The sequence below is a fragment of the Hemiscyllium ocellatum genome, chromosome 42, assembly GCF_020745735.1.
Source record: "Hemiscyllium ocellatum isolate sHemOce1 chromosome 42, sHemOce1.pat.X.cur, whole genome shotgun sequence".
In the NCBI taxonomy this organism is placed as follows: domain Eukaryota; kingdom Metazoa; phylum Chordata; class Chondrichthyes; order Orectolobiformes; family Hemiscylliidae; genus Hemiscyllium; species Hemiscyllium ocellatum.
Genome location: NC_083442.1, coordinates 10,099,610 through 10,117,295, shown reverse-complemented (window position 1 = coordinate 10,117,295; position 17,686 = coordinate 10,099,610). Strand labels below are relative to the sequence as shown.

At 40.8% G+C, this 17,686-nt stretch overlaps 1 protein-coding gene across 1 annotated transcript in view; it reads left to right on the top strand.

Annotated features, from left to right (window-relative positions):
- Window positions 1-17,686, top strand: part of tbc1d2b (TBC1 domain family, member 2B) — a 154,572-nt gene that overhangs the window by 84,044 nt on the left and 52,842 nt on the right. The window contains exons 5-6 of the mRNA XM_060853641.1: window positions 6,281-6,498; window positions 16,256-16,645. Coding sequence (XP_060709624.1) covers window positions 6,281-6,498; window positions 16,256-16,645 — 608 coding nt within the window. The remainder of the gene's footprint in view (window positions 1-6,280; window positions 6,499-16,255; window positions 16,646-17,686) is intronic.

Sequence of the window (17,686 nt, the reverse complement as noted above, 5' to 3'; positions counted from 1 at the left end):
GAATTGCAAATTAAAAGCTGAAATATGAAGATGGTGTTTAATTTGCTAAGCAAAAATAATCAAAGCAATAAATTGTTAATATTTCAAATTGAAGTAATCAGTAAAGATGATCATTTAAAATGTGCCAGGCAGAGAAGTTACGAATAACAGGGTGAGTCTGAGTGTGTGTGCGATCCCAAACTTTCTCACTCTCCTATACTCACTGTCCCTTGCTGGGCTCAGACACCTCAGTCTGCCATCATGTCTATAGACCTTAGGTGGCCAGTATCTGCATCGAAGGGTGCAAACCTGGTGTCTCATCAGCCAATCAGAAATGTGGAGTCTCTTTCCCAGCTCAAAAGTACACAGACTCTTGGTTACCATCTCCCATAGCTGTCTACTACAATTGCAGTGTTCAGGCATGAATTTGAATGAATCTACTTTCCTTCAAGCTACTCACTGCTCCTGCAATCACAGAATATTTCTCTGCCAATCCCAGCAGTCTGTGAGCAGTAAACGTGGTACAGTAAAATACTGTGATTGGAGGAGACGTTCTTTGTCGTTCTTTCATTTCCACTTGATGTATTTTTAAACACTGGCTGTTTAGGCCCAACTTTGCCCTGGGGCATATGGTTAACAAGCCAGTTGTGGACATACTTATCCTGGTTCAGAGTCCAACTAAATCAAAGTTGCTCTCTTCATCTGCTTTTCTTGCTAACATGCTAAAATGTTTTTGATTAAAGTCACCACTCATGCTCAGCACTCCATTATCAGAAGCAGTTACTTTACCTACTGTGTCCTATGGGCTGCTTTCCCAACATTTTCATTATTGCCTTCAAGTTTTATTCATGGTAGAACTAATAAACTGATTTTACCTTTTCACACGATGCCCCTCTGCACCCAATCACTCTACCTCAGAGCACATGACCCATATTGGCCAGACTGCTAACTTGCAATCAGGGTATATTAGTGAAATATGTCTCTCAGATCTAGAGGCAGTTTAATACCATACCCCTGCTCCCAGAGCAAATTTGTAAGCATTTCTGCTAGTGTGATAGAAGTAACCTGGCAAATATTTCAGTTGTCAGTTCATTTCTGATGTTGGATAATTTAAACTTGTCCCACGGTAAGATAACATTTTGAATTAACCGAAAGAGATGGGAAATCTCAAGTGTCACATTTATCTTCTTTATAATCCAATAGCAGTACCTGAATTGTAAAGTGTGCAATAAGCTTGAATGAGAAATGCGCACGTGGTACTCAGCAGAGCAAAATCTGCCGAGATTGAACAGTGAGTATCTGAGCCGTCTTTAGTCCAGTCTGGAATGTACAGTTATGTCATCTTTGTGTTTTTCTCTGTTAATGAGAGACCCTCTCAGCTTTCAGTTCCCATCTACCTTCCATCTACCAATTGACTTAACGACCGGTCTTGTACAATTTAATCTGGTAATATTGTTTGTCGCATCAACCTCGGACTTTTTTTTTAAATGGCCTCCTCATCGTGTTGTTCACATTGAATTTTCATAACTTGTAACAACAATATTGATGCTTCATGGTTTTTCCATTTCCGCTTTCATTTCCGAGAAGTGGAACAGAGCACCTTTAATGTGTGCTCTAATGACAGTCATTAGTGTAATGAAAGGCTAAGAGGAAGTGAAGAAAGTAGATTTCTTCTAAAAAGGGGATCAAATATTCTTGTGAGAAGATGACCAAACAGGTGGATGAGGGTAAAGCAGTTGGTGTGGTATGTATGGATGTCGGGTACGGTGTTTGATAAGGTTCCCTATAGAAGGCTATTGCACAAAACACTGAGGCATGAGATTGAGGGTGATTTAGCTGTTTGGATCAGAAATTGGCTAACTGAAAATGTGGGTTTTAGGAAAGGTTCATTCTGCAGTTCACTTACTAGTGGTATACTGCAAGGATCTGTTTTGGGTCCACTGCTATTTGTCATTTTTGTAAATGACCTGGATGAGGGCGTAGAAGGATGGGTTAGTAAATTTGTGGATGACACTAAGGTCGGTGGAGTTGTGGATAGTGATGAACGATGTTGTAGGTTACAGAGAGACTTAGATAAGCTGCAGGGCTGGGCTGAGAAGTAGCAAATGGAGTTTAATGTGGAAAAGTGTGAAGTGATTCACTTTGGAAGGAGTAACAGGAATGCAGAGTACTGGACTAATGGTAAGATTCTTGGTGATGTAGATGAGCAGAGATCTCTCCATATCCATATATGTAAGATCCTTGAAAGTTGCCACCCAGATTGATAGGATTGTTAAGAAGGCATATGGTGTGTTGGCTTTTATTGGTAGAGTCGTAGAGATGTACAGCACAGAAACAGACCCTTCGGTCCAACTCGTCCATGCCAACCGGATATCCCATTCCAATCTAGTGTCACCTGCCAACACCCAGCCAATATCCCTCCAAACCCTTCCTATTCATATACCCATCCAAATGCTTTTTAAATGTTGCAATTGTACTAGCCCCTACCACTTCCTCTGGAAGCACATTCCATACACGTACCACCTTGTGCGTGAAAAAATTGCCCCTTAGGTCTCTTTTATATCTTTCCCCTCTCACCCTAAACCTATGCTCTCTAGTTCTGTACTCGCCCACCATAGGGAAAAGACTTTGTCTATTTATCCTATCCATGCCCCTCATGATCTTTTAAACCTCTATAAGGTCACCCCTCAGCCTCCAACACTTCAGGGAAAACAGCCCTAGCCTATTCAACCTCTCCCTGTAGCTCAAATCCTCCAATCCTGACCACATCCTTGTAAGTCTTTTCTGAACCCTTTCAAGTTTCACAACATCTTTCTGATAGGAAGGGGAGACCAGGATTGCATGCAGTATTCCAACAGTGGCCTAACCAATGTCCTGTACAGCTGCAACGGGATCTCCCAACTCCTGTACTCAGTAGTCTGACCAATAAATGAAAGCATGCCAAACGCTGCCTTCATTATCCTATCTACCTGCGACTCCACTTTCAAAGAGCTATGAACCTGCACTCCAAGGTGTCTTTGTTCAGCAACACTCCCTAGGATCTTACCATTGTGTATAATTCCTGCACAGATTTGCTTTCCCAAAATGCAGCACCTCGCATTTATCTGAATTAAACTCCATTTGCCACCTTTCAGCCCATTGGCCCATCTGGTTAAGATCTTATTGTAATCTGAGGTAATCTTCGTTGTCGACTACACCTCCAATTTTTGTGTCATCTGCAAACGTACTAACTCTATATCTTATGCTAACATCCAAATCATTTATATAAATGACAAAAAGTAGAGAGCCCAGCAGCGATCCTTGTGGCACTCCATTGGTCACAGGTCTCCATCTGAAAAACAACCCTCCTCCACCACCCTCTGTTTTCTACCTTTTGAGCCAGTTCTGATTCCAATTGGCTAGTTCTCCCTGTACTCCATGAAATCTAACCTTGCTAACCAGTCCACCAACTGGATTGAATGTTTGAAAAAGATGATGAAGATGATGGATGCCCATTGATCGATACCTATTGATTCTGGTTTTGCTAGCGTTCATTGATGCCACAACAGTTAAATGTAGTCTTGATGTCAAGGGCTGTCACTCTCACCTCACCTCTGGAATTCAGCTGTTTTGCCAATGTTTGGACCAAGGCTGTAATGAGGTCCAGAACTGACTGGCCCTGACAAAAGCCAAACTGATTGTCACTTGAGCAGGTGTTGAGTAGGTGCTTCCTGATGGCACTGATGACACTTTCTGTATTTTAATGATGACTGATAGTAGACTGGTAGGGTGGCAATTGACTGGGTTGGATTTGTCCTGTTTTTTATGTATAAGATATACTTGGGAAGTTTTCCTCATTGTCGGGTACATGCCAGTGTTGTAACTGTACTGGAACAGCTTGGCTAGGGGAGCATCAAGTTCTGGAGCAAAAGTCCTCAGTACTATTGTTGGAATGTTGTCGGGACCCATAGCCTTTGCAGTATCCAGTGTCTCCGGCAGTTTCTTGATATCACTTGGAGTGAACCAAATTGGCTGAAGACTGGTATCTGTGATGCTGGGGGACCACTTTTGGTGGACTGGAGGAGGCCCAGGTTGGTCATCTACTTGGCACTCCTTGCTGAAGATTGCTGCGAAAGCTTCAGTCCTCTCTTCAGCACTAATGTACTGGACTCTTCCATTAGTGACGATGGGAATGCTTGTGGAGCAGCCGCTTCCTCCATTGAGTTGATTAATCCATCCACCACCATTCACAACTGGATGTGGCAGGACTGCAGAGCTTAATCTGATCCTTTGGTTGTGGGATCACTTAGCTCTGTCTATCACTTGCTGCTTATTCTGTTTGTTATGCAAGTACAGGCTGTTCTGCTATAATGTGCGTTTCATTGATGCAAATTTGCTGTAACATGTTTGACGAATTGGGGAAACTTTCTAAAGCACGAACCTTTTAAGATGTGTGTTGGCTGTTATGCAGTTACATTGCCAACACTTTAAACGGTATTTCCAAAGCGTAATTTTTTTATGAAGTGAGGTTGCACAAGAACACAACTATCACTTTATAGAAGAATTACCTGTAGTCCTGACTGGTGGCTTCACTAGGTTGACACCTTATCTTTGGGTGTGCTGCTCATGGCATGTCCTTCTGCGCTGTCCATTAAACCAGAGTTGGTCCCCTGGCTTGATGGTAATGGTTGAGTGGATGATATTCAGGGTCATGAGGCTACAGATTGTGCTGGAGTAAAATCCTGCTACTGTTGATGGCTCAGTGTCTCATGGATTCCCAGTCTTGTGTTGCTAGATCTGTTCAAAGTCTGTCCCATTTAGCACGATAGTGCCACACAAGATAGATGTTAACCTCAATGTGAAGATGGGACTTTGTCTCCAGAAGGATGGTACAGTTGGTGACTCTTATCTGTCACGGATAGATGCATATGCAGCTACCAGATTGGTAAGGATAAGGTCAAGTTTGTTTTTTCCTCTTATTGGTTTCCTCATCACCTGAAGCAGATAGAGTCTCGCAGCTATGTCCTTTAGGACCTGACCAGCTCCATCAGTAGTACTGCTGCTAAGCCACTTTTGGTGGACATTGAAATCTCCCACCCAGAGCACATTTTGTGCTCTTGCCATCCTCCGTGCCTCCTCTAAATATAATTCAACATGGAGGAGTACCGATTCATCAGCTGAGGGAGGATGGTATATGGTAATCAGCAAGGGGTTTCCTTGTAAGTGGTTAACATGAAGTCATGATACTTTATGGGATCCAGAGTCAACATTGGAGGCTGCCAGGGTAACTCCGTCCTGATTGTATACCACTGTGCTGTCACCTCTGCTGGGTCTGTCCTACTGATGAGCCAGGATATATCCAGGAATGGTGATAGTGCTATCTGGGGCATCATCTGTAAGGTATGATTCCGTAAGTATGACTGTCAGGCTGTTTCATTTCTGGGACTTTGTAACGATTGGTGCAACTGAATGACTTACCACGCCATTTCAGAGAGCATTTGAGAGTCAACCGTGTTGCTGTAGGCCAGAACAGATGAGAATGGCAGATTTCCTTCCTTGAAAGACATTAGTGAATCAGATTGGTTTTCTGATAATGACAATGATTTCATGATCATCAGTAGATTCTTAATTCCAGATTTTTAAAAAGTAAATTCTAATTCCACAATCTGCTGTGGTGTGATTCAAACCTGGGTCCTCAGAACATTCTGGTCTCTGGATTAATAATCTAGCAGTAATACCACTAGACCCCTTTTAAGGGGCAAGTTGTTTTACACAGCGGTAAGAGTCTGGAATGTGCAGCCAAGGGTGGTGGTGGAGACCGATACGATCGGGATGGTTAATGGATTTTAAGATATGCACGTGAATATGGAAGTAACAAAGGGATATGGACCAAGGGGAAGCAGAAGGGATTAGTTTAATTTGGTGTTGTTTGGCACAACATCGTGGGCCAAAGGGCCTATACCTGTTCTATACAGTTCTGTGTTTTTAGAGTGGGTCTGTCTAAGTGCACTGTGATTGGGGAGCTGTTGTAATTTGAGGCCTGTGGCACTTTGCTATGGGCTTGGTTTGGTATGAGCCTAAAAATGATACTGCAATTCTACATTTGGTGTGAATTCCTCTTTCAAGCATGGATTATGTAACTAAATAAATCAGGTAAAGTAATTAAGAAAAAAATTTCAAAACTTAATATTTGACTTCAAATAAATTGAAATATTGACTCTGTATTTTCAATTATTTAACTGCTAAAAGATTTGTGTTTGAATTGTCGCTCTCAGTAACAGTTTAGTTTTAAACTGGAAAGATTTGTTGGCATGTTCTGTAGGGTCGGCATTCTCTTTTGATTTCGCAAGGGCAACGCGAGTTAAACGTCCACCATTCTTGAGAGACATGATCGGAACATCAAAGAATCGGAATAGCAGTGAGTCATCACCTGTAGAATGGATTGTTACCAATGGAAAGGCAACAACAGAGATTCAGGCCAGAATTCAATCTCAGCAGGAGGAATTGAACAAGGTGAAAGAAGATTTAATCAGTCAAAAGGTACAGTTGAAGAGTCAAAACAACATTATTTATAATTTTCGCTACCTCTCCATACAAGGCGATCAATCATGTATCACTTGTGAGGCACTTTAGCAAAGGAGTGGGGTCATTGAACCAGTGAAGTGGGGAAAGTTATTTGAATCAAGTCCAGGATTGGTTCAAGGAACCCTTGTTGTATGTGAACCTATGATATATGTGGCTTGACCATGCTTGATACTGACAGTAGTTACAAAACGTCTCTGACATCACAAAACGTTGAAAAATTGATGTTTAAAAAGCAATGACCCTTGACCATGTTTACAAAAAATAATGAGCTTGTCATTATCTCATTGCTGTTTGTGGGGCTGCTTTGTGCAAACTGGCTGCTGTTTCCTGCATCATAGCAAGAACCAAACTTCAAAGGATCCTTGGCTGCAATGTACTTTTGTGACATTCTAAGTAAGAAAGGCACTGTATAAGTACAAGCTTTTGTCAAAGTGTGAGCTATAGGATTAGAAACTTCATTTAAAAACCTGTGCAGAAATGTATTATAAGGACAGGCTTGAAATACAGGGAAGACACGAATACAGGCAGTTCATTGGAAGTTTGTAAATTTATTGAGGAGAATGGGGATTTATTTGCCCATTTAAGACAGTGAGATTTTTATTTCAGGGCATAGTGAATCTGTGGTATTCTTTACTTCTGAGGACTGTCAAAGCTAGGTTGTAATGTGTACTCAAGATTGAGGTTGACAGATCCTTAACTCTTGATTCCCCTACTGATTTTTGGGGAAAGGGCAGGAAAGTGGAGCCAAGAATTATCAGATTAGTCATGATCTCATTGAATGGTGGAGCAGATTCAATGGACCAAAGAGCTAGCTTCTGCTTCTACATTTTATAGATTTTAGTACAGAAAAACAAAGATTCTAAGGGGGTTTGATGGTGTAAAAGCTGAGAGAACGTTTCAGTATGTGGGAGAAATGAAAACAAGGATGTATAGTTTCAAAATAAAAGGTGTCTCAGACAAAAGTGAGGCACTTCCTGAGGGTTGTTACTGTTTGCAGGAGAGCATCTGAACCTGGTATTGAGTATATTCAAGGCTGAGTTGGATATATTTTTGAATGCTAAAAGAGTTTGAGGGTTATAGGGGGACGGAGAGTGCAGTGGATTTATAGCCACAACTAGAGTCATAGCGATGTACAGCATGGAAACACACCCTTCGGTCCAGCCCGTCCATGCCGACCAGATATCCCAACCCAATCTAGTCCCACCTGCCAGCACTCGGCCCATATCCTCCAAACCCTTCCTATTCATGTACCCATCCAAATGCCTCTTAAATGTTGCAATTGTACCAGCCTCCACCACATCCTCTGGTAGCTCATTCCATACACGTACTACCCTCTGCATGAAAAAGTTGCCCCTTAGGTCTCTTTTATATCTTTCCCATCTCACCCTAAACCTATGCCCTCTAGTTCTGGACTCCCCGACCCCAGGGAAAAGACTTTATCTATCTATCTATTTATCCTATCCATGCCCCTCAATTTTGTAAACCTCTATAAAGTCACCCCTCAGCCTCCAACGCTCCAAGGAAAACATCCCCAGCCTGTTCAGCCTCTCCCTGTAGCTCAGATCCTGCAACCCTGGCAACATCCTTGTAAATCTTCTCTGAACCCTTTCAAGTTTCACAACATCTTTCTGGTAGGAAGGAGACCAGAATTGCATGCAGTATTCCAACACTGGCCTAACCAATGTCCTGTACAGCCGCAACATAACCTCCCAACTCCTACACTCAATACTCTAACCAATAAAGGAAAGCATACCAAACGCCGCCTTCACTATCCTGTCTACCTGCGACTCCACTTTCAAGGAGCTATGAACCTGCACTCCAAGGTCTCTTTTTGTTCAGCAACACTCCCTAGGACCTTACCATTAAGTGTATAAGTCCTGCTAAGATTTGCTTTCCCAAAATGCAGCACCTCGCGTTTATCTGAATTAAACTCCATTTGCCACTTCTCAGCCCATTGGCCCATCTGGTCCAGATTCTATTGTAATCTGAGGTAACCCTCTTCGCTGTCCACTCCACCTCCAATTTTGGTGTCATCTGCAAACTTACTAACTGTACCTCTTCTGCTTGTATCCAAATCATTTATGCAATTGGATCATCTAATTGAATGGAGCAGACCTGAGGCACCAAATGGTTGTCTCCTCCAATTTCTTATGTTTTATTTGATTTCAAAACGATAGTAAGCTGCCTATAATTGAATGGCCCTCTAGGACATTTTGGAAGATGCTTAAGCGTCACCCACATTATTGCATCATGCTAGACAAGACGACCTTCATTAGTGAACTTACTGTGTTTTTATAGCAAATCAGTAATTTAAAATTCATTATTATAAGAAAATCATTTACTTCAAAATTGTTTGACTTTAAATTTCTCCAGTTGCTGTCCTGTGATTTGAACTCATCTATCCAGAACTCATTTTTACTCTGGATTATGGATGCACTAACATTGCCAATAGACAACCATCCCTTAATTTTATTTCTGCCACAAGACATCGCAGTTTGATGCAAAGTGAAATAAATATTTGAAGTACATATTTAAAACTGCAGAAGATGCAAGGTTGTGGCGAGAGAAGTGAGTAGTGAGATTAACTTTTGATTATTTTAACAAAAAATGGGCTGAATGGCCAGCTGTGTCTCTCTCCTAATCAAATGAAAATTTAATAAAATGACAAATTATTCACTCCATTTGGAAGTTGAAAGCCAACCTGATCATTAGTCATCCTACTGTGTTGGTTTTTATAGTGTAGTTTTTGATTTAATTCCAGTTAGAATTGTGGGTTACATTTTTTCAGATTTATCCAGTGTCTAGTCTGTGGTGTCCAGACACATGGTTTTGTCTGCTTGCATTCTTCAGAATGCACAAGTTTAGCAGAATAAGATTCTTGTATCTGGAAGTATTATGCAACACCCTAGTTGATGAAACAGTTTTTATTCTGCTGTACAACAGGAGGATGAAATTATTATCCTGGATTTTAAATACTGGAAGTTGCTAACTTTGAATAACAAAGTGCATGCATACTTTACCAACAGTTGTATATATACAGAGTGAAATGTGTATGTAAGGATTTTTTAGTTGTGCAGATCCAGATGATTACTTACATTTTCAAATCCAGTGCCATTTCAGGTAAAAGTGAAACTGAGTTTCAATGCTAACTTAGTAATGGATTTAAAGATTTATTGTGATTGCTCTATTTTTTTGACTGGCCATCGTTTTAACTCTGCTGGAACTCTTGACCTAACTGGGAATAGAATCCAGAATAGTTGTGCCTCATTTGTGCTTTGTGACCCCTTGGCACATTTGGTTTCTGTTGCATCTGAGGTTTGTATGTGCATGTAATATAATTATGAACGTTGTGGTGCTTGGTGAATGAGCAAACTAAGACCATTTTTCCACTGACAGTTATAGTGGTTTAAGATATAACCTCTGGTAGTGTCTGCAGAGGACTGTTTCCTTTCAGATGGTTCATTTCTACACAGGGTTCCTTTTCTTAATACTGTAGTAATGTTACACTGCCAGTTAATTAGATCATATGATTACAAGGTTCCAACTCTTTTTAATTGAATGTCTCCATCTTGATTATCTAATTATTCAGTTGGTGTTTTTGTTTTAAAATCTGCCACCTGATAATTTGTTTTCTCATTTACTGAAGAGTTGCACACAATTAGTGAAAGTGATTGATTGCATATCAAGGTGACCCAATTTATTGATGTTCTGTATTGAATGCTCTACATGTTTAGGTTATGAGATGCATTAAACTCTTAGATGGCCGATGTTGAATGTTAAGATGAAGGGGAGGATGCAGCTACAATCACCATTTTAAAAGGCATCTTTGAGCTGAATGGCTCTGACTTGTACAATGGTGTTTTAGGTTGTCTTTACTAACTTACTCAACAGCTTGCTATATTCTGTAATGCTGGGTTCCTGTTCATTCATTCATTTACATACTGAGTTTCTGCCTCTACTTACCTTACAAGTAGTATTTTCCAGATTCCCATCACCCTTCTGAGTGAATAAAAATTCCTCCTGTCCCCTCTAACTCCTACTCAAACTTATGTCCCTGGTCATTTGATGCTTCCATTAGGAGAAAGGTTTTCTTCCCCCATTTACCCTGCCTGTCTCTTATTTTATACTTCTGAATCATATTCCCCCTCTGTCATCTCAATTCCAAGGAAAACACTCCAATCTGTCCAATCTCTTTTCATAACTGAAACTCTTCAGTCCAGGCAATATCCTGTCAGATGTCCTCTTCACCCTGTCTATTGCAATCAGATCCCTCCTATCATGTGGATGCCAGAACTGCACACAATTATCTAGCTGTGGCTTAACCAGTTTTTTATACAGTTCTAGTACAATCTCCCTGCTCTTAAATACTCTGCCTGGCTCACAAAGGCAAGTATCCCATATACGGCCTTAAACACTATTTACCTGTCCTGCTATCTTAAAGTATTGGTTGGCACGCTTATCAAGTTCTCTTTGATCCTCAGTGCTTCCTAGGCTCCTATCATTTATCATGTATTCCTTTTTGTTGCTTGTACTGCTGAAATGCATCACCTCACACTTATCCAGGTTGAATTTCATTTGCCACTGATCAGCCCATTGGAAAAAATCCAGTTGTGTTGTACTGTAATCTAAGGTGTCCACACTATTTGTCACCCCATCGATATTTAAATCGTCTGTAAACTTGCTGATTAACCCTCCTAAATTAACTCGTTTTTATTTGCCTCAAACAGCAAAGGCCCCAACATTGATCCTTTCAGAATCCTACTGGACACAGGCTTACAATCACAAAAACTCCCTTGACCATCACCTTCTGGGTCTACAGTTGGCTGAGTGGCAGGAAGCAATTTGCCAAATTTCCTTGGATTTCTTGAACGCTTGCTTTTGCTATCAGTCACCATGTGCAACCTTATCAAAATGCTTGAAGTCCAAATAGACAATGTCGAATGTATTGCCTTCACATATACCCACCTGGTTACCTCTTTTAAAAAGTTCAGTCAAGTTGGTCAGATGTGACCTCCCATTAACAAAATCATGTTCTTGATTAATCCCTGCCTCTCCAAGTGCAGCTTAATTATTTCTATCAGAATTGTTACCAATATTCTCCCACCTTTATGGTTAGACTGTCTGGAGTGTAGGATTTTTTTAATGAATGATGGAACTACTTTGGTTGTGCTCCAGTCCTTGGCATCTCTCTGTGGCCAGGGAGAAATTAAAAATTGTCAGCATCCTGGTGTTTCCTCTTTTTGCCTTGCTTGACAACATTGGATGCATTTCATCCAGCCCTTGAGATTTATCTACTGTTAAACCTGCTAGACTATTCATGAACCTCCTATCCATATATAATAGGCTTAAATAAACTATCACTACTTTCTCCCTGATTTCTATTTCCACATCCTCCTCCTTTCTTGTGATCACCAACACAAAGTATTCTTTTAAACTCCCTCCTACATCTTCTGGCTCTATGCACAAATTACAACTGAGGTTCTTAATTGGCACTATGCTTTCTCTTGTTATCCTTTTACTCTTCGCATACTTGGGAAATAATTCAAATTTTCTTTTATTTAACCTATCTTTATTCTTTAGTGCCTCCTTTTTGCTTTCCCAATTTCCTTTTAAAGTTCCTCCTTTCACATTCTCCGTATTCCTGTATGGCTTCTGTTATTTGAGCCCTCAGTATCAGCCTTCCTTTTACTCGTTATCCAATTCTGTATATGTCTTGATGCCTCCGATTCAATGAATTTGGTGGTTCCACCCTTAGCTTTGAAACATGTTGGCTTTGCACTGAGCTTATGTCCTCCTTGAATGCATTCCACTCCTGTAAAACAGATCTGCCTGAAAGTATCTGCTTTCAGTCTGCCCAAATCATACTTGATCTTATTAAAATCAACCGTCCTCCAGTTTAGAACTTGATTTCTGGCCCATCCTTGTCCTTATTGCTATCTGCACAATTCTCCCCCACTGACACTTCAACTACTTGCATGGTTTCATTACATAAAGTCCAGGCCTTTTATATACTGGCTATATCCATCTTCTAGATGCATTTTAAGAATGCCGCGCTGTCTAAACCTTCTATATTGACTACCCCAGTTAATGTGTGGAAGTTGAAATCTCCTACTATTGCTACTCTAATCATTTTACATGTCTCTCAAATTTGACGAATATCTGCTCTTCTATTTCTCTCCGACGTTAGAAGACCTATAATACATTTCTGTTTGGTTTTTTTATGTCTATATGGCTAAATTTGAGGAACCTTCTGAGATGTCATCCCTCCTTATTGCTGTAATTGATTCCCTGAACAATATTGTGACACCACCTCCTCTTTTATCTCTTTCCATGTCTCTCCTGAAGACTAATATCCTGGAATATTGAGCTGCCAATCCTGTCCCTCTCCCAGTCATGTCTGTGATAACAATGAAATCATACCCCCATGTTTTAATTTGTGCCCTGAACACATCAGCCTTGTTCATCAGACTTGCATAAAAATAAATACCATCCAACTTTGCTAAATGCCCTTGTGCCTTAACTGGCCTATAATTTCTATGCCGCCTTGATTGCCTTGCTGTGCCTTCTAATTTTATAGAACATAGAACATGGAAAAATACATCGCAGTACAGGCCCTTCGGCCCTCGGTTGCGCCAACCGAAGCCTACCTAACTTACACTAGCCCAATGACCTCCATATGCTTATCCAATGCCCGCTCGAATGACCATAAAGAGGGAGAGTCCACCACTGATACTGGCAGGGCATTCCATGAGCTCACAACTCGCTGAGTAAAGAAAAAATAAAGGTTGTGATACCAAGCAAGTGGGCTACTTTGTCCTAGATGGTGTCAGGCTTCGTAGAACCCCTACAGTGTGGAAACAGGCCCTTTGGCCCAAGTGTACACAACCCTTCAAAGAGTAACCCACCCAGACCCATTCCCCTACCCTATTACTGTACATTTATCCCTGGCTTAATGCACCTAACCTACACATCCCTGAACACAATGGGCAATTTAGCATGGCCAATTCCCCGAGCTGTACATCTTTGGATTGTGGGAGGAAACCGGAGCACCCGGAGGAAACCCATATAGACACGGGGAGAGTGTGCAAACTCCACACACAGTCACCCAAGGCTGGAATTGAACCCAGGTCCCTGGTGCTGTGAGGCAGCTGTGCTAACCACTGTACCACCGTGCTATTTTGACTGTTCATCTCCCACTATTGAACCTTCCCTTAGGATCTTAGCCCACTGCCAAGTTAGTTTAAACTCTCCTCAACAGCACTAGCAAACCTCCCTGTATGGATACTGATCCCATTCAGTTCGGGTGCAACCTGTTGGCCTTCTACAGGTCCCAGTGTCCCAGGATTCTAAGGCTCTGTCTCTTGCAACCTCACTCTAGCAACTGAATTAACCTCTTTTTTTTTATGCCAACTTGATGTGGAGGTGTTTGACTGAGGTGGATAAAGTCAGGAGTTATACGACACCAGGTTATAGTCCAACAGGTTTATTCGAAATCACTGACAAAGCAGCAGCACTCCGAAAGCTTGTGATTTCAAATAAACCTTGGATGTAACCTGGTGTCTTGTGACTTCTGACATTATACTTACTTGCATGTGGGACTGGAAGTAATCCAAGCATTGCTACCTTTTAGATCCTGTTTTATAATTTACATCCTTGCCTCCTAAAGTCTGCTTGCAGGACCTCATCCCTTCTGCCAATGTCAATGGTACCAATATGTCTGCTTGCTATTCCCCTTTAGAATGCCTGCAAATGTTCATTGATATCCCTGACCCTGGCCCCATGAAGGACCATGCCATCCTGGAGTCTCCATTGCAGAAATGCCTTATCTGATTGAGGCATACAAAATGGAGGGACTGTTCCCATGGCAAATGTTTGTAAGAACAGCGAGCATAGGTTCAAGGTGATGAGCATGTGGTTTAGAAGAGACCTGAGAAAATGTTATTTCACCCAGCAGGTTGTAGACATATGGAACATGCTGCCTGAGAAGGTGATGAAAGAAAGTACTTTAGGGAGCATCTGGATGAGTACTGAAAATGTTTAGGGCATAGTAGGCTATGGATCAAATGCAGGTGAATGGGATTACTGTAGTTTGGTGTTTGCCGGTTGGCAGAGAAGGGACAGTAGGTGGAAGGGCCTGCTTATGTTTTATGACACTATTATGAGAATGTATACCAAATCCAATTGAGAGTTGTGACTCTATCAATTCTAAAGGCCCTAGATAAATATTTGTTACATATTGATTTCTGATGCAAATATGAAATATGCTATCATTTTACATCATACGAAAGAATTAAAAGATTCCAAAAACATTTTTCTGCAAGTTACCTATCCGGTTGGAATGATTTAAGTTATTTTTGAAAACTGTCCAAGATATTCAGTTGTCACATCAGGGCAGTCTGTTGGAATATGTTTAGTTTGTAGACAGGGAGGCATCAGTATAATAATAACCTGTGTCATTTTGGCATCAGTGTAATGCTAAGGGGACTTGATAAGGTGGCTGCTGAAAGGATGCCTTCCCATGTAATAAAAGGCAGAACAAGGTCACAGTTTAAAAATGAGGTCTTTGCTTTAAGGCAGAAATGAAGGGTACATATTTCTGAGGGTTGAGTCTGTGAACCTTACTTCCCTTATAAATGATAGAGACAGGGTCATTGAGTATTTTTAAGGAAGAGGTGGGTGGATTCTTGACTAACAAGGGATTCTGAGGTTTTGGTGATAGGCGAGATTGTGGATTTGAGATTATGGTCAGATCAGCCATGATGTTAACAAATGGTAGGAGCATAGGATCATGAGTAGGCCATTCAACCCCTTGATTCTGCTCATGACCATGTCCTTCCATCCCTCTATTGTCTTTACATTGCCATCTGCTCGTCTGCCATGTGATTTTGGATGTGCAGAAAGATCTTCAACTGAACAGTGGAGAAACTGAAATAATGATGTTTTGTCTTTGCCACAAACTTTATTCTTTACCTGCTGATTCAGTGCCTCCTTTGCCAATTGTTTGTCACTGAACCAGACTGTTCACACTTTGTACTAATTTGTACCCAGAGGAGAACCTCCGAACGTAAAACTGTTCCATCTGCTACGCCTGGTCCTATTTCTTTCTTGTCTAGCTTCTTTGTTAAATATTGATTTCTGATGCAAATATGTTTCTGTCTCAATCTCAATACCTGGCTCTGGCATCATCTACTGCTTGAATTCTAGTCCGTACCTTTGTTAACTTGAGACTTGACTATCCCAACTGACTCCTGGCCTTGCTCCCAATTTGCACCAATATGAACTGGAAATTATACAAAACATTGCAAAATTATCTTTGCAATCTCACCTGGCCCTCCAACTTTGCTGGATGTCCGTGCTGCTCCAATTCTGACCTCTTGAGTTTCCCTGGTTTCAGCTGTTCCACTGTTGGTGACTGTCTTCTGCTGCCTGAGCCTCTTGATCTGAAATTCCCTTGCTAAACCTCTCTGTCCTCTCTTCTTTTAAGACTTGCCTTAAAATCTTTGACCAACGTTTTGGTCTGTGAAGCATCTTGCACTTGGATAAAGGTGGTAAATAAATAACAACAAATTGTTGCATGTGGTATATTGATACTGATCTCTGATCTATTAATGATTGATTACAAAAGAGTAGTTAATAATTGCCAATTTATTAATTACATAAGCCTGTTGGATTAGGGTCTATTTACTGTCTGACATTTGATTATTTTTTAAAGGAGTTGGTGCGACTGTTACAGCAAACATTGAAACATTCCCAGCAAGAAAAATACTTGTTCAACATTGGTACTTCAATGGATGAAGGAATATCTCAGCTTTTGCAGCAGAAAGACCACCAGATAAAGGCCCTCAATAATCAGCTGGATCACATTAACCAACAGAAAGACCACTTGGAGCAAGAATTAAAAGCAATACAAGATAAAATGACTGGGCTCAATGACCAGCTTAACATGTTCCGAGAAACCATTCAAGCCAAAGATGAAGTGATTATGAAATTATCACGGCAGCTCAATGAATGTGAGAACAATCACTCGCCCCCCTGTGACTTCTCAGGATCTGATCTAGCACCCTCTGTATATAAGGAACTGCAAGAGTTAGATACTCTAAAGGTAGCAAATGTCATTCTGTGTTTGGACCTTATTTATAAAACTGTCACTTGTGGCTTCAAATAAAGCAGATATCTCTCAAAAACTTGAGTATCCTACTCACCCTGTTAATGTCTTGAAAAACAGGAAAACTTCACCTTGAATTTACAGCAGTGCAGACCTGCCTTTTCCTAATCTGTCTATGCAGGAGTTTCTGCTCCTCATCAACTCTGCTCTTCTGTCTGATTATCTCAACCTGCAACACATCATAGATAGTGTACTAGATAGTGAACTGATTCCAAAAAAGTAAATGGAGGTAGGTGGTAATTCAAACTGCTGAAGATGAAAGTGGTGCCACTGTTATTCACTGTGCACATAATTTATGAGCTCAACAATCAAATATAATTTCATAATCTGCAGATGTCATCAAATTGGGGAATGTGGTTAATGCTGAAGAAGGCGGTAACAAAGTGCAAGACTTTTAGGTTATAAGCATAGTTGGCAAATAAATTTAATAGTAAATTTGAGAAATGCTTTAATCCAGATAAGAATGTGGAACATGCTACCACTTGGAGTGGCTGAAGCAATGAACAAAGACACATTGAAGGGAAGCTAGACAAGTATTTCTTTTTGGGGGTGGGGGGGGGGGGGTGCGGCTGGGAAGGTGTGGAGGAATGGCCTTAGCCTTGACCTACTCTTGGTCCTATTTCTTTCTTGTCTAGCTTCCCTTGAATGTATTCTATGGAATATCCTCATTCTTCCATCTCTCACTTTATCTCATTTTCCGATTAAACTCACAACCTAATAGTCTTTTACTTGGTTACTGCTGTCTTCAGCATTAACTGTATTTCCTAATTTGATGACATCTATGGTTATGAAATTATATTTGACTGAGCTCATAAATTATGTGAACAGTGCATAGCAGTGGTTTCTATAGGGACTGTTGGGCACCACATCCATCTTCAGTCTGAATTACCACCTACTTCCATTTACTTTTTTTGGAATCAGTTTATTATTTACTACAGTTTTTTGACCTTTTTTTGTCACAAATCTGCAGTGTGCCGC